Raw genomic sequence first — 21,508 nt, forward strand, 5'->3', positions numbered from 1 at the left:
AATATTTTATTTAACTTTCAACTCTTATCTCATCTTAATTCACTATCCAAACCTCTCCAAGTTATCGTAATTTCCACTCAAGCGATGATCTTGTAAACTTGCTAGATGAACTTTGCTCGAGCAAGTATTCATGTGTCAACCTTCTTCAAAGTTCAAACCACCCTAACCCTAATTCAACTATAATAAATTACAAGTCAAAATGCCTATTTTCTAAATTTAGAATTTTCCCACACAAATATTAACATTGTCACTATTGTTCCCTTCACACACTAGCAAAACATATATATGCTTGTATAACAATTAAAAGAACCTGCATCAATTAGTTTTGTGACCTCAAATTCTTTTGACATGTTGATGGCATTAGATCAAATAGATAGTAACAATTAAGTGAAATGATTTAGGTATAAAAAGATTTTATATAAGTAAAGTTATAAATTGACGTCACGTATTACATGAAATTACGTTATGTCAAATTATAAAATTACATTTATTGCAAAATAAAGTTAACATATTACATGAAATTACATTAATTTGTGATTTTATTTTTATGAAATCTTTTATGGGTATAGTACTACTCGACAATTAAATATAAAACACAATATATATATATATATATATATATATATATTAATCTGGTGGCGAAGATCATCGTGACTTCAGGAACATTAATTAACCCACATATAATACCAATTATTTCTCTCTTGGGCCACTTTGCCATACTTTTTTAAACTCAAAAGACCGAAGAATTCCTTATTAATCCGAAGATAAATTCCAAAGTTACTATCAAAAAGCAGGTCCTCCAAGAAGCAAGCCGCAAACAAGCCAAATCCCAGATATATATTGAACTATATATGATTTACTAAAAAAAAACTGTCAAAGAGAAAAGACAGAAGAGGTTTTTACTATTCAAACTCGGCCACGGCCCAGGAATAGTAAAGGCTTGGTCAAAGGAATTTCAGCTAGACCGTTACATGCCACGTGTCACGAGGCATACCCTCATGCAAGTCCAGGGGGAGACTGAGGTCGCACATACAGAGTGGAGCAGGGAATAGTTTCTCTACCCCTGTGAGGAAGTGCCACGCGTGAGCGATAAGCCAGGGAGGCAATTCGTGGACGACCGCGACCCTCGGGTTGACCCTCCAACATTGTGCTAAGTACGGACGCTCCTTTACAACCCTCAGGCTCTATATATATCAGTAACTTCTGCCACCCCATTACTTCCATGTTCCAAGCTAATTATTAATTAGCTCTAACTTCTTCTCTCGAAACAAGAAAAACCAAAACTCATACCGAAATCACTCTCTCTAGAGCTCTCTTTTCTGTTATTCAGTTTGTTTGTGATCTGTTTGAGTGTGTATTCTTGTTTCGGATAAGCTTTTATAGTCCGAGGTTTGGGGCGTCCGAGGTCGACTCTATTACATGCTTTCCATTGCTCATGTTTTAGGAGGTAGACAGGGAAACTCGGCTTTCGCGGCCTTGGGTAAAGGTGGAAAGATGTTGCAGGACGTGGTTCAGCCACCGGAGCAGCTTCCCCTTGTAACGTTTCCTGACCTTAAACAAAGTGTGCATTTGTCACGTTCGTGCATGCAATTGTTTGTTCTTTTGGCTAAATGCATGCGTGTTTCCTTCATGTTTTTCCAGAGCCAATTTGCGTTAGCTTGTGGCTTATATGATTATGTTTTGCAAGTTGATCAGTTGGGTCACCGCTTTCTTTTCTTTTCTTTTTTCCACGAGATTTTCTGTGTTTTGAAGCCCGAATTTGGGGAGTGAGCTCGATTCGTCAAACAAATTTGTGGGGATTAGATATCTTAGATTTTTTTTTAACATGTTCGTTGGCGATTAAGCTCTGATATCCGTAAATATTCTTATTTTCACAGGTGCGGTTTTCCTCTTTCAACTTCTCAAAATTCATACACACACACACACACACATTCTCAAGTGGCACCAATATTTTTCCCCTCCATTATCTTCTTTTGCAATTTCCGATCTTAAGTCATCCTTTGCTCGATCTTCCCCACATCTCCTCTTTTAAATTTGTCATTGAACGTCTAGATCAACGATCTTTACATTCTCAAAAGTTCAAGTATACGTGCAATTAAAATAAAAAAGAAAAAGGGAACTTCTGTGTTAAAGTATAAGTAACTTCTGTTTCATCGAGTCAGCCACAGCTCGCTACAACATTCACCGAAACATTATTTTAATCTTGTATCCAAGCACGCCGGCCCACCAAACTGTCATTGTCCAAGGGCACCATCGTAGTTGCAGTAATATAATCCTAAATTTCCCTGTAGCTAGAAAATTTCAAGCTTTGCTTTTGGTGCTTGTGGAATATGTAGCTTTTACGCTTCTCTTTTGAACTTTTCCAATTACGATTCTTTTCTCAGATTGAATGAAAGGGTATTCATTGCGACAAGCATCGCAAATGGATAACATTACGCGTTCTTTTAAGTGCCTTTCAATTCCCAGTGTTTGTTCAAACCGGTCTATCTCTATATCTTGAACAAAATCAACATACCATTAGCTTCTTTCTTTGTTTACTATGTTGATTTCTTGCTAATATTGGATACCTTTGTTCCTACATGGCTACATGTCACATGGAGCATAAATGCGCATTCTTTTCAATTAGCCAAAAAACCCACCATTAGACCATCCACTTTTGCAGAACTTGTATGTTTGTTTATCTCATATTGAACACAGAACATTGGTCCATGGCTACCACTCATGAACTAATAATAAAATCGCCTTGAGTTTTGGTACATGCGTACAGAGAGAGGGGGATGTCATGTGAAATACGTATGCTTCGGTGGAATCAATTAAGGTCGGCTTAAAGAGATATGCAGCACGCTTTAAAAGGCTCACCTTTGATGACCTGCAAACTAAAAAATCAGCATCATTAGAGAATATTAGCTTTCAGTTTTGACTTTCTTTCTCAAATCAGGGCCTATGTGAATAGATGCATCGTGTCTATTAGTAAATAGGAACTTGATGAAGAAGGTTGCTTCAAATACTTTGCTTAAAGAGAAGGTTCACCGTAATCTTAGGATTAATATCAAGGTTTGCATATGCTGCAGTTATTTATTGTCATGATGTTAATATTGCCTTTTCAATCAATGTTTTGCAGGATGAAATTTTTGATTTTAGTGACCTAGAGCTTTTCCCTGATCAGAACTTGCAGAATTCTGAGGGTACTTCTAGCTCCAACTGTTGTTATGAAGAAAACTCCTATACCACAAATCTTTCCTTACCTCCAGATATAGACACTAACTTGAACGGCTACCAAGATAATAATAGCAATTCTAACACAACGTACAACCCTGCCCCCGCAACCACCAACAACAGCACTGCCCCCACAGCCACCACCTCAAACATTACTGCCAACAACAGTAGCAATCTGTCTATAATCTTTGGTTCCCAGGAGGAAATTGACAATGATATATCTGCTTCCATAGACTTTTCTCCATCCCCTCCCTTCTCTGTTCCACCGTATCTTACAATCCAACATGATCAATTTGATTTCTCTTCAGTGCAGCCTCAAATTCCTTTATCAGATGCTGTTGTTGAGGGGTTCTCACAGTATCCTGTTGACCCAGTTGCACCTCTTATGGGGGCTTCCTTACCAGCCGTTTACAAAGAGGATTGTTTGTCCTCAGTGCCATCTTATGTGTCTTTGAACCCTTCATCTCCTTCTTGTTCTTTTCTTGGCCCTGCTTTGGGAACATACATGCCTGCAGGGGCCATGAATGCTGCAGCATTATCTGCTGATAGCTCTGGGATTTTCGGTGGAACCATTCTTATGGGTTCTGACCTGCAACCACAAGAATTGGATTATCAAGGAGACAACGGTGGAATTTACTATTCAGATTCCATGCAGCGTGTTTTCAACTCTGGAGACCTTCAGGTACAAGGAGTTCTGTTGGACCGGTTTGCTGCTTATGAAATGCTTAATAGATTTCTTATCTTCTGCCCCATAGGAACCTATATAACAGTTTGCTCTGAATATATCAGCATTAAAAAGTTCCACTTTATAGGGAGAATAAAAAAATTCAAAGTGCAAAAAGAACTTTTTTTATGCTGCTCTGGATAGATCGCTATCAGGTTTAGTGCTCTTGGTGAACCGGTATGATGAACACCATTTAGGATTGAAAATTTCTCAATATTAAAACAATGGCATTCTTGCCAAAAGATTTTAGTTTATGGCATTGCGAATGTTTCCCCTATTCTGGGACTAAAGGTTGAAACTTCTAATTAATCAAAAAGGAAGTGTGGGTAACTGGGTATGAATTTACTTCCCTGTCTCTTACTTGGGGCATCCGAACTGAGTGGCAAATCCTACAGAAAAGAGAAAATAGACTTAAGAGGACCTTTGTGAAGGACTTTTGGTCTATCACCCTCATGAAGCCCCACACCAACATGCGTATCAAATTACTGACTAGGTAATCTATCAATTTTGAGATTAATAACATGGGAAATATCAATACGTGTTTACCATAACATGGCTTCAGAAACAGAAATTTAGCTCTAGCTTTTTCCATCAAAAAGGGACTCTTGTTTATTTTCCTTCTCAATTTTTCTAAAAAGGCACTTACTACTGAGAGTCAGCAACTCGTGGGGAAGGCTGGGAGTTCTACTCCATTAGCATCGGAGATTTCAAGTCTGGAAGACTCAACTTACAAAGTAGGAAAACTCTCTGTCGAACAGAGGAAAGAGAAGATCCATAGGTACCTGAAGAAGAGGAATGAGAGGAACTTCAGCAAGAAAATAAAGGTGCTCTCTCTGTTTCTCTCTGTGAATCATGCTCAAACAAGAATCTATGCATTAACTACCGTCAGAATCTTATGTGCAGGCAGATTGTTTTAAAATTTTAGTTACTAATGATTGAAAGCATATGTGCAGTATGCCTGCCGCAAAACACTAGCAGACAGCCGACCCCGAGTCAGAGGAAGATTTGCAAAGAATGATGACTTTGGAGAGGCCCATAGGCCTGCTTGTAGCAATCATGAAGAGGATGACGAGGATGAAGTAAGATCTGCTGAGCATGAAACATTAAAATTAGCAACTGTATTTACAAATTCCCAAAAACTTTAAAATGCCGGATCAAGCTGTTATCTCATCCTAAATGTTCATCTTTTGTACAGGTAGTTGTGAAAGAAGAAGATGATCTAGTTGATTCTTCAGATATCTTTTCTCATATTAGTGGAGTGAACTCCTTTAAATGCAGCTATCCAATACAATCCTGGATCTGACAAAGGTTCTGGGACATCAAATATTACTGCAATTTTGGGGGACCCTATTTTGGCCAGGATGTATGTATCTATCCGGGTTTATTATACAAAACAAAACAAAAAGTGAATAATTGGGTCATTATTTATATTAGGTAATGGAGTCAGCATCATGTAGTGAGTAAATAACATTATAATTTTTGTCTACTTTTGTACACACTTCAAAAATCCAAAAGTTGTGCAGAGGCAAGCTTGCCTGGTTTGCTTTCAAAGTTAAAATCTAAAATTTTGAAAATTTTATATCTCATTATTATAATTTTTTTAAATTTTCATACAAAATAAATAAATAATTTAATTTTTTTAAATCTCAAAATAAAAATAATATTAAAAAATATATTCTAATAATATTTTATTCAACTTTTTAACTTTAATCTTAACTCATCTTATCTTATTTCGTCTCGTCTCGTCTCGTCTCTAAAAACAAAAGAGGCATTGCTAGAAATAGTACTAGAGAGAGAGAGAGCGAGCATATGTATGCAGTTCTGTTTTAAGCTCTTTAGACTACTTATATTCACGAAAAAGTTTACCAGATGTATACAGTGCGATCTCATGCTTCAATTCAAAGGCATTTTACATTCCGCAGTGTATTTTTCTTCGTGAATATTAACACGATATGGAGCATAGTTTTAAATACCGTGTCGGGTAGTGACTGGTACCGTGCCAAGTAGTGAATACCGCTCATACCGGTGCATTTCGCTCAATACCGGCCGATTTCAATGTACCGGCTGAAATTAAAAGATTTTTATATTTTCAATATATTTTCATAATTTTCACTTTATTTTTCACATCTAGAGATTATTTTTGTAACTTTTTTTAATCTTTTTTTCTCGAGAATTGAAAATCAAATCCCTACTTTCATTTTTATGATGAAGATGAGCGATTAATTTTTTTAATAGTTAGATTGAGAATTTAGAAAATATTATTTAGTTTTATAAATATATATTTTAACTTTTTAAAATTTACATTGATGTTATTTTAAAATATAATTTATATATATATAATTAATTTATCTATATATAAACTATCTTAAAATATTTTATCCCAATACTTCAAGTGAAACAGTATTCAAAATTTTGACACGTAGGCCGGCTAGTGCCAACGAACTTAAATTTGGATTCTTTCGACCAAACCACATATAAATAAGTTGAGGTTGATTGGGGTCCAAATGTAATTCATTGATTCAATCACAGTGGGTCACAGGTTTGAAGCCCCACAATCTGCTCAGCACAAACCCAGCCCAACAAAAGTGCAAATCGGCATCATTTTTATTTTATTTTTTGTTAATTATGATTCATTCAGGGAAGCGAGTTTCTCTCTCTCAGTTCTATTACATGTCTGTTTCTTTATTTATAAGGAAAATGATTTACACATAATATTTTATATAATATATTATTATATAATATATTAAATGAAAAATATTTTTATAAAATTATATTATTTTTATAAAATATTTCTTATTTAATATATTATTATACAATATATTATATAAAATATTATAGATATTTCATTCCTCTATTTATAAAGACACCGTGTGTATTAAAAGCAATGTATTGTTACAGTCAACTAAGAACAGAAGAGCAGTCTTCCGAAGGATTGTAAAACATCTGAAACAATGGACTTTTTCAGGATCAGGTAAACTTGATATGGACACTACGTTCTGCTTTCTGCTAGCGAGTCTAAAATTTGGTACATTTCATTGTCATTTGAGCCGTCAAATTTTACTATAATCGCGCAGACTTTTTAGGATTCTATGACTTTGTGCTCTTCCTACTGCTAGCAGTTGGAATACGCCATTAATTTATTCTTAACCAAAACTTAACGCAAATAACAAACCCAAGTCCATGAATAAAGGAAAGGGTAGAGAGTTGATTTGTCCTTTGGGGCATGACAAATGCAACCCCAGAGAGTTAGGTGAGATTAGAAATGTAGAATTCCGAGGAACCAAACAACAGAAAGGTTATAATTTTTCAATAGGTTGTTGGTCGGACGGCTCCTGTTAAAAAACAGAGCTTTTCCTTTTTCAATCAAAATTTAAAGCTTGGTTCACCCAATTGAGCCTCCGATAGACCAATTCAAGATTCAGTTTTTGTCCTATTTCCATAACTAATCTTTTAGAACATGCAAAAAAGACGGGAAAATTTGAGATTTGAACAGGAATTCTAAAATATCCACGTCGTTAACCACTATCCTTCGAGTGCTCAAAAGCAACTCATATGTGAATAGTATTATTATTTTTTAATAATAATATTATGTATAGTGGCAGAGTGTGTAAATATCGTACAGTCGATTTAAAAAAAAATCTATTATTAATAAATTATTATTATTTTTTATATAAATCTCGTATTTATTTATTTTTTTTAAAATAATTATGCGACGCTTGCACACTCATAATCGTAACTATCAATTTTTATTTTCTTCATTGTGTTAAGCGAAACAAAGTAATGTTTCTGCTTATGACCCTAATAAGTACCTGTTGCTAGTCTTGAAAAAATCCCAAAACGATGTACACTTGTAGTTGATAATTATTGGTTACTCAAAGGATCGGTGCCAAGACTCAAAATAGTGAGTTTTTTTTGGGTCTAGAATTCACCTAAACCTTATAAAAATTCCACATAAAGTATGCACTCCCGGAGTCGAATCATCAGCATGACGTACGTGTAGACCGATGCCGCACATGCAGAGTAAAGGGTTCCATTTTGTGGAGGGGGCATCAAATTTCACTTTCGACGGGCCCCAGGCCCCCAACTTCTACCCAAATGGCATTCACTTTCTCACTTTCCTCGTTCTGCACAGCATGATTTCATAATAGGTGCATATTCTGCATGTATAGCATGTGTTACCATCCTAGAACGTGGAATATGTAGGTACGAAATCGTTTCTGTTCTCACCCAAGTTCTTTCTTTGATCTGGTTTGAGGATCAACCTTCTATGTTTCAAAGTCGGTGCCAAATCTCCTCGCTTCCTTCTCCTTCCTTGCAACGAAAAATCCCTTTTCCACTTCCTTTTCAATTGAACTCAACAGTATTGATACGAACTTCAAAACAAGATACATACCAAATATTTATTTAATCATGTTTTATTGTTTTCAGTTTACAAGCAGGCCAGGCATGGGTTTTTCACCCGACATTTTCTTCAAAGTTTTGTTGTGTATGTGTCTGAGTACCGTACGAGTGTAAGGTCAATATTTATCTCTGGAATGGGTGGTGTTCGTGTTGACCATTCTGCATCTTGTTTAATAGTCTTTAAGATAAGGTAGTCATAATTACACATACAAGGTGCGTGTGCGTTACAAATTGGTATAATGAGCATGAACATGATAGCGGATATATATTGCAGAAGCAGAAAAAGTCAAGATTTCTCGACTGTTCCTTGTTGTAAAGTATATATTATGTTGTCTCGCAGCTGCTGCCGCTGCCGCCGCCACGCACACAACAACGAACGCATGTGTTTTGCAGACTCAAAACTGCCATGGTATACATGATACGAGCATACGAGCATACCCAGGTACAGAGATTGGGTAGAGAGCTATACAGTACACACTGTAGCGACACGTTCATAAAAATGTGCCTATCATAAACAACACACGTTTGTTTGGTTTTTTTTAATCGAGCATAATTCTTAGAATAATCAAATAAAAATTTACAAGAGAATTCAAACCGGGGGGCGAGGCCCGCTGTCCTCGGTTATATTCCAATTTCCACCGAAAAGTACTAGAATACGACAACAGGATTGTTAAATTTGACGCCGCCCTACAATAAAGAAGTGGTGGAGGAGAATATGAACGCATTAAAACAAGACGGAATGTAATGTGAGTAAGGGATGTATGTACTTCAAGAACACTTCACTTCCTACGTTATCCCGTTTTCTGTGTTTTCTGTTTCTGTATCTCTCTCTTTCCCATGATCGGAGGAAATTAAGAAACTCTTGATAGGTAAGAACAAGGACACAATATATCAGAATAGAGAAAAATGTTTCCACTTTCCAGGAATCACCATTGATAACAAAAACAATTTGCTTTCTCCCAGACTCCCACTTGGCACCCGAGTGGCCCTTCTCCTTTGGCTTTAGTGGAGACCCGCAGCTATCATGCGCACCAGCTCACTCGATCTCCAAAATTCCTTCTTTTTTCATTTTTTTTTTTTGCTTCTTATGTTTTGGGACGAAGGCTTGTATTGGCCCAGAAAACTGCCAGAATATGTAAATGAAAGTGGGGGGTCCTACGCGAAGACACGGAATTGGGGGCCGAGGAGGCACTAAGATTTCAACTGGTAGACGTGGCTGACACCCCCATTTCGCCCCCACTACGCCACTCGTTCAGGTAGCTTCACACACAAATACACACGCTTTCTAGAACGGTGTCCAAAAACAGTTACAATTTTTTTAAAAAAAAACAGAGAGAACAGTGAGTTTTAGAAGATAGTATCGGAGCTTATGCTTTTTTTCTTGTCTAAAGTATAGGTTTCCCATTCTCATTCTTTTTCTTTCTGTTTTTCCAATGTTTTGAGTTTTGACTTTTCAGTCTTTTCTTTTCTTGCCTGGGGGATAACGATAACGAGCTCGAAGTTTAAGGATAAGAGTCTTGGTTTATTGGGAATCGGCTACTTCTCGTCAGCTTGCACCTGGGTACGTTCCTGTGCGAGTCTATTTTACTGGGGTGGTATTTGTTCTTCTTGGATCCAATCCCTGAGGTAAGAAAAGTTTATCTTTTTAATAATTTTTTCTCTGTCTGCAACTTTTTGTTGGGTTTTTGTTTATTATTTTCTGCAAGCAACTTTGTGGCTTTATTGCATTTTCTACGGTTTTGTTTTGTGGGTTTTCTCTGTTTTTTGGGGTTTTGTTTATAGTTTATTTATTTTTATTTGAGTGACTTTGTGGGTCTATTGCATTTTCAACTGATTTCCTTCATGGGTTTCTTATTTGTTTTTCTTCAATGAGTTTCAAGGTTGGGAGGATGTTGATAAATTAAATCTTTTTCCTCTGTTTCATGTTTCTCGGTTCATGCAAAGATATATCACGGTTTGGGAGGGGTTCCAGTGTTGCGCTGAGCTGCGTCGGTACCAACTAGCGTTGAGGAATTCTTTCAATTAAATTTTAGCGACCTACCATTTTTTCATTTGAACGCGAATGATTTTCCAGCAATTTGCTCTCTGTATGTCTGTGTTATGAAATTGTGTTTCGGATGCATAGTTGAGGTTTCTGTATATGTTTATATTTCCACCAATGAGTCTTCATCTTTTCTTGAGCCTTATGTTTAGAGGTATCCTATTGATATAACAGCATGAAATGATAAGGGTTCCTAGTTTACTCCTTTCGAATTAGAAACAAATTTCGTTAATACAAGAAAGGGAAAGTTGGGAGTTGCTTCTTATTTATTGTATGACGATGTTCATAAATAATCTGTCCGTGATTTATTATAGTTTCTGTTGGTTTCTGACCTTTATTGTTATTCCTTGTTTCGCAAATATTTTATGGCTTTATACTAACTATTTCTTTTGCATTCAGATTCCTTGTTAGGAATAACATGGAGAGAGAGGTTTATATAGTGCAGTCTGCCATCAAATTCGTAATATCTTGTTGAATCTGGAAGATGGAAACTAGAGTTTTCTGCCATTGATGTGCTTTCGTTCATTGGATCAGAGGATGGAAGAAACATTTGTCAATGCTCGTGAAGATTTCCAGGCAAAAGAAGATTCAGTGCATAGCTTGAGTGAGGACAGAGAATTATCCAGAGAAGATAGTCTGGAATTTTCTGAGTCAAAATCAAAAGAGTTGGTGAGAACGATAAATTCACCTCACGCGATTATTTTAAATGTTAAGCAACCACAATTGTGCACAGGATGCAATCTGCGTAATTGTGTCTTGGAGAGGAGGATTCCAAAGCATATGGTAAGCGTGGACGAGAAATATCTTCGTCATTGCCTGGAATTGATTAATATCAATGCATCAAAAGCAGCACGATGCAATGGATCTACAAATTTGAGGTCTCTGAAGATGGGCATTTTGTCTGACAGCTTAAATCCAGCTAAAATCAGAAGCAGAGATACATATGACCCAGCCAGTTTCATTTTTGAATGTCCATTGGATTCTGGGGCTGGGGGTGTAGTTGTAAGCCCTACAGGACAGTGGATTGTAGGTACGATCATGGGGAGCAAGAGTATGATGAACATATTGAAGAGCCCTTTGTTTCACCACTTTGGTGCCTTAGATGGCAATGACAACTTCAAAAGATCGAACTTGAATGATGTCAGACGCTCAATATGCTATGATATCGTGGAATCTCCCAGTGGTTTAAGTAAATCTTCACCACAAAAACTAAAAAAGGAGCCTCCAGTTACTGGAAGCCATAAAAGTGGACCTGATAGTGTGAATAAAAGGTTCGTTTCTATGTCTAGCACAATCTCTACATGTTCTGATCAGCCTTCTTCTTCTGCCTCTGCCTCTGCGTCTCAGGGGATGCTGCAATGCGCATGGAAGGGAGGGCTTCCTCATTTTGTATTTTCCGCAGATGATCAGGGGGAGGCCTACATAGCCAACTTGTGGAAGGTTGGGTCAACTGATGACAAGGCTGTGGACTATATATACTCATTCTATTCAAGAAAGGCTGGCCAGAAGGATCATAGGAGCTGTGATAATGAGTCACACTTAGTTGGTAAGATGAAGGTCTCGGCTTCTTTCACCATCTGTCCGGACAGTTCTAAAATCATGGAGACCGAGTTTATCTTATACAGTAGTGATGCAAATTGTGGCACAGAGACGCACACTTCAAACCTTAGTCTGAGAAAGAATAAGGGTTTGTCAAAGAAGGTGGTTGACGTTTTCAGAGCAAGCCACTCATCCAAACTGAGAACTTTCTCTAAGTTTGGTGGATCTGGTACCATGCTGGAAAATTGTTCTTTGGAGTCATCTGTAGATACGAGTAACAACCTCGATGAAATAGGTGGGGCCCATAAGTTTGAAAATCCTTTTCTGCCAAATTTTGAATTGGCTGCCATTATTGTGAAAGACCATCTCCATGACTATCATCGAGAAGAAACTGGGGGTTGGGGCTTGAAATTTCTAAAAAAAAAGGGGCCTAAGCAGAAGATTGATTCTCTGGAAGCTTCAGTACATTGTGAAAGCTGTGCTCGAAATACCGGCGATTGCTCTACAAGTATGGACATTCTAATCCCAGCAGGTCTTCATGGTGGGCCAAGAACAAAAAACTGTGGCCCTTCTAGTCTCATTGAAAGATGGAGATCTGGTGGACACTGTGACTGTGGGGGTTGGGACATTGGGTGTCCTTTGACAATACTTAAAACTAAATTGAGCAAAGAAGAAAATCTTCCCAAGTTGGAGACACAGGATGAGTGCAAGTTGGTCGATGTATTCAAACAGGTGTGCTACTCTTCTTGTATTGTTTTTCTCCGATAAGATTCAGAATTGCGGGTGAATGATTGTGACTACTATAGAGTTTGCTTTTGCCTCACATCTTCATAAGAACTGTGTTTTCTGTTCTTCTCCACATAAGAAGTTAGTTAATACTCCTTTTGTCATGATAGTTTTCTTGATTAGGGTTGGAAATGATTTGGAATTAGTGAGCAATTAATTTTATCGTAATCCTGCCGTTTTCTACTGTGACTTATAAAAAATGATGGCATACTTTGCTGACTAGATATGATGTCCACTGTGTTAATACTAAAACCTTTTATTTGATCGATCCTTCATCTTTTTGTGTCTTTTAATTCTTTGCACTTCCAAACTAAGGTATTTTGCTTGTTATAGAAAAATTTCTGGGAACAATTTTTCCTGGTCCTATCCATTCACACTGTATATGTGTCATATTTGCTGAAGTTTTAATCAACCTTTCCTTAGACATGTAATGATATAACTTACCGATCAAAAAAAAAAAGACATGTAATATATAACTATGACCAATCTTCAAATTTTCAGGGCTCACAGCATGCTGCTCCCCCTTGAGGATGGTAAATGTTCATGATGGTTTGTATTTTGTTCATTTTCAACCACTTCTATCAGCTCTGCAGTCTTTCTCGATTGCAGTAGCGATTATCCACACACAGAATCCAACTCTCCGGCCCAAAAATGCACAAGAAAGGAAGTAGCAAGATACAGGGTTGGTGGTTATGTAATAGTTGTAACCTTTCGGCATTACAGCAGTAAGCCAAAATTTTAGCATTTATTCATGATTTGGGATATGGGTTTTCATGTTTTACAGTTGTTGACTGCCTAGATTCAGATTGTTTTTATACTTTCTCCTGTAATCTGATCCTTTACATCAAAAGTACAAGCCTTTGGCATAGTGAATATTGTTTGAAATTCTTTTGATGACAATTTGTGTGCTGTGAACCCCCACCTTGAAGATGGAAAATGTTCATGTTGGTTTGTATTTTAGTCATTTTCAACCACTTCTATTGGCTTTGCTGTCTTTCTCGATTGCAGTAGCGCGCATCCACACGTGGATTCCAACTCTCTGGCCAGAAATTGCACAAGAAAGGAAGTAGCAAGATCCAGGGGTGGTGGTTATGTAATAGTTGTAACCGTTCAGTATTACAGCAGTAAGTCAAAATTTTAGCATTTATTCATGAATTGAGATATTAGCTTTAGTGTTTTACACTTGTTAATTACTAGAGTGTTTGATACTGCATGGTTTGTTTAATGTTTTGATTCTTAGACCAAAAAATCCTGTAACCTGCTCCTTTCTTTCAAATGTACAAGCCTTTGGTATAGTGAATTTGGTTTGAAATCCCCTTGATGACAATTTGCATGCTGCGGAACCCCACCTCTAGGATGGTTAATGTTCATGATGGTTTGTATTTTAGGCATTTTCAACAACTTCTGTCAGTTCTGCAGTCTTTTTCGATTGCAGTAGCGATTATCCACATGTGGTGTCCAACTCGCTAGCCCAGAAATGTACAAGAAATGAAGTAGCAAGATCCAGGGTTGGCGGTTATGTAATAATTGTAACCTTTCAGTATTACTACAGCAAGTTAAGATTTTGGTATTTATACGTGAACTGAGATATTGGTTTTCATGATTTACAATTGCTAACTACCCTATATTCAGAGTGTTTTCGTACTCTAGGTTTTGGTCCTGCAGGGTTTACTTTATGTTCTGGTTCTTAGACCAAAAACTCCTGTAATATGCTCCTTTATGTCAAATGTACAAGCCTTTGGTATAGTGAATTTGGTTCTGCAATCCTCTTGCTGTCTTGTTTATGTTATACCACTTTTCCTTTCTTGTAACAGTCTCCTGTTGCACATTGAAAGCCATAATTGGTGAGACAGTGAAATGGAAGTGTCAACCTGCCTACATTGCTAGAGCAGTAGATTTGATGTTGTTGTCCTGATTTCGTATCCATTTATTGTTCATTCATGAGGATTCAAATAAGTATATATTTCATTCTGCTGAAATTAAAAGTTGTTCATTTAGAAATTTTAATGAATTTATCTTTGCAACTATAGACCACTCATCATTGAAAAATAAGAATATACTGTGGTACAAAAAATAGGTGAAATATGCATGGAAACAATGCAACAATGTAGATGTGACTTGTGAGCATGGTGCATGTTTTCGTTCTCATTTTCATTTTCATTTCGTATTTGAAGAGACTTTTTTAGCTTCATACATTTACTTTGTGTTAGGGAAAAGTGTTGAGTTTTTCTTACTCTTTTTTCTTTTCAAGTTTATAATAATTATTGAGAAATAATAGTTGTAGTCGTGAATGTGTAAGTACTGCGCAATTATTTAAAAAAAATGAATAAATATGGGACTCACATAAAAAAAATTAATTTTTTTAACAGTAGATCTCACTTTTTTTTAAAGCGACTGCATGGTGATGCATGTATCATTACTCATAATTATTTTGCCATTTTATGTTATTTTTGTCAAATTGACCATTTCTGCTCTCAAACATGAATAGAGTCAGTCATCTGCGAGGCTGAATTCTTTTTATTTACTCTTCAAGCGTATGATACGGGTCCTAGGGAGTCCATTCAAGAAAGGGAAATGGCATGAAAAATTATCAGTGTCCTTTCACATCTGAGAAAGAAAAACTGGAAATGTATTTGTTGGGTGGACATTTCTTGTGATGTCATTATAGATATTTAAATATATCTCTCTACCACTAGTTGGTAGTAGGAGACTTGACAACTCGTGATTGAACAATTGGCATCAGAGCAAAGACGCACATGGGTTTATCATGAAGGAGAGTTGATAACATCGCTCTTTGCAATCGTTCTAAAAATGAAATACTTGAAAAGAAGTTGTCTTTGTTAGCTACTTCATTTTCCTTTGGTTGGGATATATAATCTTGCTAATTAATGAGATAGTTTTGATTATAACAGTATTTTAATTAGCTTAATTTAGGGAATAATTTTTTATTTGCCTTGATAACCAAGAAACAAACAGGACTGTGGAAGCTCCAAAATGATTAGTTTCGGAGTAAAACATGGTTAGCTTATGACTGTTTAGGAAAATCCTTTGCCTGGATGCTATAATAATAGCTTGATCAGTTTTCAGCAATGTATTTTTGAAGACCCCAGCCATGCAATGACTAGTAACATACCTACCTTAACTCATTATACAATAAATAAATAAATAAATAAATAAATAGTTAAAATGAACTCCAAATACTGGTCATAGCGCCAGCCGTATAAACCGGTGTAATTCGCAATAACTTCTTACTTAAGCTTAGTAATATTTTATGATTGGTAATATATTCAAATTAGTCGAAATTTTGTCTCGAACCCGATTTCAATAAGGTAAAAAAAAAAACAAACCTAACATTATCAAATTTGGTTTCGTCTAGATGCTAAGAATATTTTAGATGATCTGAGTTTATCTATAAATAGTAGTGAATTATGATATTCCAGTAAATTTTGTGAGTGCCATTGAGACATCTTTAAATGTATAAATTATGTTGATATGTTTTAACTTTGAAAAATGCTAGTCATCACTCATCATCCCAAACACCACACATCACACTTTTATTTATTTTTCTCTTACCAAATGTGTAATATATAGATGATGAATAGAAAAATTCAATTAATTTAAGAAGAGTAAAACTAAAAAATAAAAAAAGTGTAATGTGTGAGGATGACGAGTAGCAAATCTCTTTTGACTTTTTATAGGAAATTGAAAAAGTAACAAGTCTCATCAATAATTAATTTGTTATTAGAGTGATGAAATAATAACAAAAGTCTCATCAATGAACAATAGTGAGTAAATATGAAAAAGTGAAATTATTTAAGATGAAATAAATTTTGTGTATTTGAATGAAGATACATTCATACGAAACTATCTCAGAGCATTGTGATTGGATTGGTCATCTCAATCTTCAAAATTTGAAGAATATGTAATTTTTTCACTTTTAGCTTATCACTCAAAACTTGAAATTTACATTGGATTAGTCATCACATTCTTCATAATAATAAAATATTATTATTATTTATTATTTGTATTTCTTTGATTATTTTTTATTTTTTAAATACTTTTATTTTTATTTTCATAATCTCCAATAACTCTTTCATAAGCGATATTGCTTAAAATAAATAGATCTACTGCAGCAGTATTCACACTAGAATTATCAAAGTCATGTATTCACAAAAACTCATACTCAAATCTGTACATTTCAGGTCTAATAAAAAAAAAGAACAAAACAGGTTAATCTCTAACGAAATGTAACTAAAAAACATCAAAACCAATTATGTTTTCACTATAAACAAAAGAGATATCAAACGAAAGTAAATAAATCTAACCCAAAGTTGAAACTAGCAAACCTAGTGGTTCATCCAGAGAGTGGTCACATCTTTTATTTTTATTTATTTTCCTCTGCTTGAAAGGTAAGAAAAGATAGGAAACAACAAATGTCTATAATACCAAGTGAAAAGAAGACTTGGAACCAAATCAACAAATTATAATCACAAGAAAATTGACCAGATCTAGACCTAAAAATCGTGCCAACCAAATCAACAACGAGATTTTCCAAGAAAAGCATCAAACACTCAGAAGCCAAGTCCTATTTTACAAATATCCGTAAAAAAAATTCTCTGATTCAATACAAAATTATATAAAAAACTAGGAAGATGGCTGTACGAGGAATTAAATTAGTTTTGTTGGCTTTCGTTGCATACTGACCTGCAAACGTCTCGTAGCGAAACTGTCGCGGATTTTACCAACTTACAAAACCAATGCTTCCTTTAAGGAGATAAAAGAGGGAAGATGAAGAGAAATAAGAGAAAAAAAACTAGAAGAAGAGAAAGAAGGAAGAGACGCATGAGAGAAAAAAAAGAGGAAGAAGAGGGAGAGTGGAGCGAAATTAATAAATAATTTATTTAGACTTCCAACAATACTTTTCAAATTTAGAAAGAAAGATAAAATTACTGTAGATTATATTTTAAATGAAAATAATTTAACTAATTTAATGTGCACCAACTTTTGATAAACTTGATTAAATTTAAAGATAAAAAACACTTTAAAAAAGCCGATGGGGATGCTCTCAATCCGAGAGATTACAACACCCAAACGGGCCTTCAATTTTAATGCGAATTCAGCACAACTAATTTATGGTGGGCCGTATTTTCTCCGATAGCCTGGTACTATCTTGGTATTAGGAAAAAAGGTCATGGGCGTTTTGGAATTTAAGCCCTAGGGCCTAGATATCCCTCTATATAACCAGTCACCAAAACCCTAATTACCTCGCAGTATCTTCAGCCGGCGAAAATGTCGAAGCGAGGTGAGTACGATATTGCATTCTCTCCTTTCCCTCCTTTTCGTTTTTCTTTTATCAATTAGAATTTTTTTTTTCGTTTCTGCTTGGTTACCGAGAAAAACTTATGACGAGGGGAGAGATCCAACTTTTTTTCTACTGTTATACTTTTCATGGATAGACTATACCACACAAGTATTTGAACTTTGTTTATTTGTCTCTCGTGTTTATCTTTGACCAATTAGCTTGGGATATGAGAATCGAATTTTCGTTTTCTTTCCCTTGGCTTTCCTGGCTAGGCGCGCTTGTCATATGTAGGGTTTAAGATCCTACTGTTCTGAGAGGAAGCCTATTAAAACAAATTCACATCAAAAGTTTTTTGTTTCCTTTTATCATTTTATTTACTCTGCTTTTTCGGCTTCCAGACGGATACTTTTTGGATTTTTTTTTAATCTTGTTCGGATATGGTTGTGGATGCTTTGGATAGCATGGAGTGTGGAATCTGTTTAGCTTCCGAGAAAAATCGATGGATTTGACAGAGATCCTTTCTTTCTGCTGTTATGTGTTTCATGAATAACTAAAAAGAGAGTATACGATACATTTATAAATTTTTTTGATCTTGTTCCTATGCTAACTTCTCTACTTTTTAGCAGCCATAGAAAAGCTATATGAATTTGTTAATATTGTCGCTATACGTATTGGACGCTTCGGTAACATGGCATGTGGGATCTTTTTGGTTGGGGAAAAATGTAAGAAAAGGGAACGAATTACACAGTGAATGTAGGAACTTTCAACTTTATGTGCCATGATGGAAATGAAAACTGATTAAAGTGGGAATTTATGCGATTATGAATTCAAATGAAATAGTATTAAGGAGTTGTTGGTGCTTTTCTGGTTTAGGACGCGGAGGATCAGCAGGTAACAAGTTTAGGATGTCACTGGGTTTGCCAGTGGCGGCAACTGTGAACTGTGCTGATAACACAGGGGCAAAGAACCTGTATATCATCTCTGTAAAGGGGATCAAGGGTCGCCTGAACCGGTTGCCATCTGCTTGTGTTGGTGACATGGTGATGGCCACTGTCAAGAAAGGGAAACCTGATCTCAGGAAGAAGGTTCTGCCTGCAGTCATTGTCAGGCAGCGGAAGCCATGGCGCCGAAAGGATGGGGTCTTCATGTACTTTGAAGGTAATTTTTTAATTACGTTGTTGCTCTTGTGATTTGATCCTATCCTTTCATTCATTTTGCTATTTACACCATTGGTTACATAATGGGGAGTTCTTATTTGGTTGCATCACTTGGTTGTCTTGATTGTTATGGCGTACTTTGATTATATTTTTGTTTTATTCTCCATTTGTATCTGCTATTGTTTTGTTTAGTACCTACACATTTCATTTTGTCATTTTGTTATTGGGAATGTTTTTGCATGATAACTGGAATATGAATGGTTTGCTTGCCTTCTTTGGTGTAACATTAATGTTGTGAAGTTTCATTTATATCTAAATACAGCAATTGACCGGAGCTTAGCCTTGTCATCATTTCTGTCTTTGGTTATTATATCTGAGGTGTGGCATGCCATTTTAGAGTTGTTCCTGGAAACTCAGTGGTGTTGAGACTTGAAACTAGGCTTTCCATTAATACTGCCTTTTCACAGTCTCTTTATTGCATTAATTTCATGCAATTAAAAAGGATTTTGATCCATTCCTTGTTTTTTGCTTGGCCGTGGAAGAAATTAAGGTTGCTGGTTAAGTGGCGTCTTGATGCATCTATATCTCACTTGCTAGAGGGTTTGGTTGTGTAGTATGATATGGTGCTTCCTGAGACCAGCGATATGTTGGTGCAGTCAAATATCTTATCGAGCAAGATCTCTATTTTCTAGAATCTTTCTTTGTGATATTTGACACATTTTTTGCCAGCATTATTACTGTTATTTTTGCTTCTTGTACTTGCTATAAGCATGTCTGACCGAGATGCTGGTGATGTGGTGTAGAGAATAAAACAATTTTATGGTTTCTCTGCATCTCCCATACCCAGCTATAGTTAAATTACCAACCTCCCAAAACCGGGATGGTAACTTTTTTTGTTTATTCATCCCTGTCAAGGTTGGAATACTTGTGTTCCTGCTTTTTCTGTTAGATTTATAGGGTTATTCTCCTCTTTTTCTCAACCTCCTGCAATAATAAGGGTAGTCAGTGATAGTGATGCAGCCTTTCTGTAAAATTTATATGACTGCTATTAGGTGTCTTATTGCCATGGCCAGAATTTTTGCATCTCACAATTTTGAAAACATGGCTATCCTTTATTTTGGTAGTTAGCTTATATTGTGTGTGATATCACCAGACATAAGTCAGGTATCCTCTTCAACATTCTATGGAAGATACAGTTACATTTCTGGAAAATGGTTGTGCCACTCGTTTCAGATGTGATTTTGCTTTTCAAGCTTACGTCTGCTCCATTTTGGCCCTATATCTAGTTCTATAAGTGTGTAATCTCTCTCTTTGACTGCAAAGTTCATGGGTGGTTGATTATCATTGAATGTTAATCCTTCTCTACGATAGTTGTTGTTTTATGTCCACTAAATGAATTCATGTTTACCGTTTTCGTGGTTACTTGAAAATATATGTAATCTTGCCAGACATTAGTCAGGTATCTTCCTTAATATGCGACGGTAGATACTGTTACGAGTCTGGAAAATTGATTGTGTTCATTGTTGCAGATGTTACCGTGCTTTTCATGCATGCATCTGCTCCATTTGGTCCCTACATGTAGCTGTATATATTAAGTTAGCTTGTTTTTAGGATGTCAGCTGTACCGGTCTCTTGTTTTTCTTATTTGACATTGCGGTGCCTGCATTGATATACTATTTTCTTTGGCAGATAATGCTGGTGTGATCGTGAATCCGAAAGGAGAAATGAAAGGTATTGCCTTATCTCAAGAGAGGCAGACTAGCTAAGTGTTGTGTATTTGCATGAATGTTATATGTGATGGTGACTTTCTGGGTCAGTCCGCCCTAGTTCATATCAATTTTGTTTGTGTCATCTTTTATGTTTATACCAAGGCTCGACTTATTCCGACCAATTTCTGTTTTATATTCCAGGGTCTGCTATTACTGGTCCCATTGGGAAGGAATGTGCTGATCTTTGGCCGAGGATCGCAAGTGCAGCGAATGCCATCGTTTAGTTCTAAAGTCGCAATTTTTGTTCCTCTTTTATTGGTAGAGCTTTCCCTAAATTGACTGGATTTTGTTATATCAATTTTGAATATGGTCGGTTTACAGTGGAGGTTTGTAGAATGGTATGATCTTGTTTCTGTATTTTAAAGCTATGTTTTTATCGTGGGCGTTCTTCGCATGTTAATCAAATCTCGTACTCCCAATTTTCTGATAAAGACTTTTCATAAATTACACTTTGAAGTTTCTAGTTAATCCATTTCACGAAAGGCTTTTTAGAAAATTGTTTGGATACAGCATTTACGGATGCTATGAGGTGTGAAATCATCAGCATCGAATTGAGGGAAATTAAGTTGGGAT

The 21,508-nt window shown here is 36.0% G+C and overlaps 3 protein-coding genes across 12 annotated transcripts; all 3 read left to right on the forward strand.

The window, feature by feature from the left end:
• Nucleotides 1-1,213: 1,213 nt before the first annotated feature.
• LOC121248660 (serine/threonine-protein kinase phg2-like) lies at nt 1,214-5,462 on the forward strand. Its single transcript, XM_041147201.1, has 5 exons — nt 1,214-1,536; nt 3,122-3,898; nt 4,579-4,764; nt 4,894-5,019; nt 5,136-5,462. Exons 1-5 carry the CDS (start codon nt 1,420-1,422, stop codon nt 5,241-5,243), a joined length of 1,314 nt encoding a protein of 437 aa, XP_041003135.1. The 5' UTR covers nt 1,214-1,419; the 3' UTR covers nt 5,244-5,462.
• Nucleotides 5,463-8,980: 3,518 nt separating this feature from the next.
• Nucleotides 8,981-14,471, forward strand: LOC121255903. Of its 10 annotated transcripts, none has more exons than XR_005938883.1 (5): nt 9,647-9,967; nt 10,782-12,653; nt 13,209-13,432; nt 13,716-13,831; nt 14,096-14,471. XR_005938883.1 is itself a non-coding variant. In XM_041156461.1 (4 exons), exons 3-4 carry the CDS (start codon nt 10,893-10,895, stop codon nt 13,233-13,235), a joined length of 1,788 nt encoding a protein of 595 aa, XP_041012395.1. In that variant the 5' UTR covers nt 8,981-9,597; nt 9,799-9,967; nt 10,782-10,892; the 3' UTR covers nt 13,236-14,471. The 10 variants fall into 10 exon arrangements, 4 of the variants coding, with proteins under 4 accessions (XP_041012395.1, XP_041012415.1, XP_041012404.1 ...); XR_005938887.1 differs by having other exon boundaries at nt 14,127-14,471; XM_041156461.1 differs by adding an exon at nt 8,981-9,597 and having other exon boundaries at nt 9,799-9,967; nt 13,209-14,471.
• A 3,310-nt stretch (nt 14,472-17,781) lies between these two features.
• LOC121264992 (60S ribosomal protein L23) lies at nt 17,782-21,316 on the forward strand. Its single transcript, XM_041168415.1, has 4 exons — nt 17,782-18,009; nt 18,883-19,167; nt 20,856-20,897; nt 21,077-21,316. The coding sequence occupies exons 1-4, from the start codon at nt 17,997-17,999 to the stop codon at nt 21,157-21,159; spliced, it is 423 nt and encodes a 140-aa protein (XP_041024349.1). The 5' UTR covers nt 17,782-17,996; the 3' UTR covers nt 21,160-21,316.
• The last annotated feature ends 192 nt before the right edge of the window (nt 21,317-21,508 follow it).

Source organism: Juglans microcarpa x Juglans regia, chromosome 1D (genome assembly GCF_004785595.1).
Source record: "Juglans microcarpa x Juglans regia isolate MS1-56 chromosome 1D, Jm3101_v1.0, whole genome shotgun sequence".
NCBI classification, from domain to species: domain Eukaryota; kingdom Viridiplantae; phylum Streptophyta; class Magnoliopsida; order Fagales; family Juglandaceae; genus Juglans; species Juglans microcarpa x Juglans regia.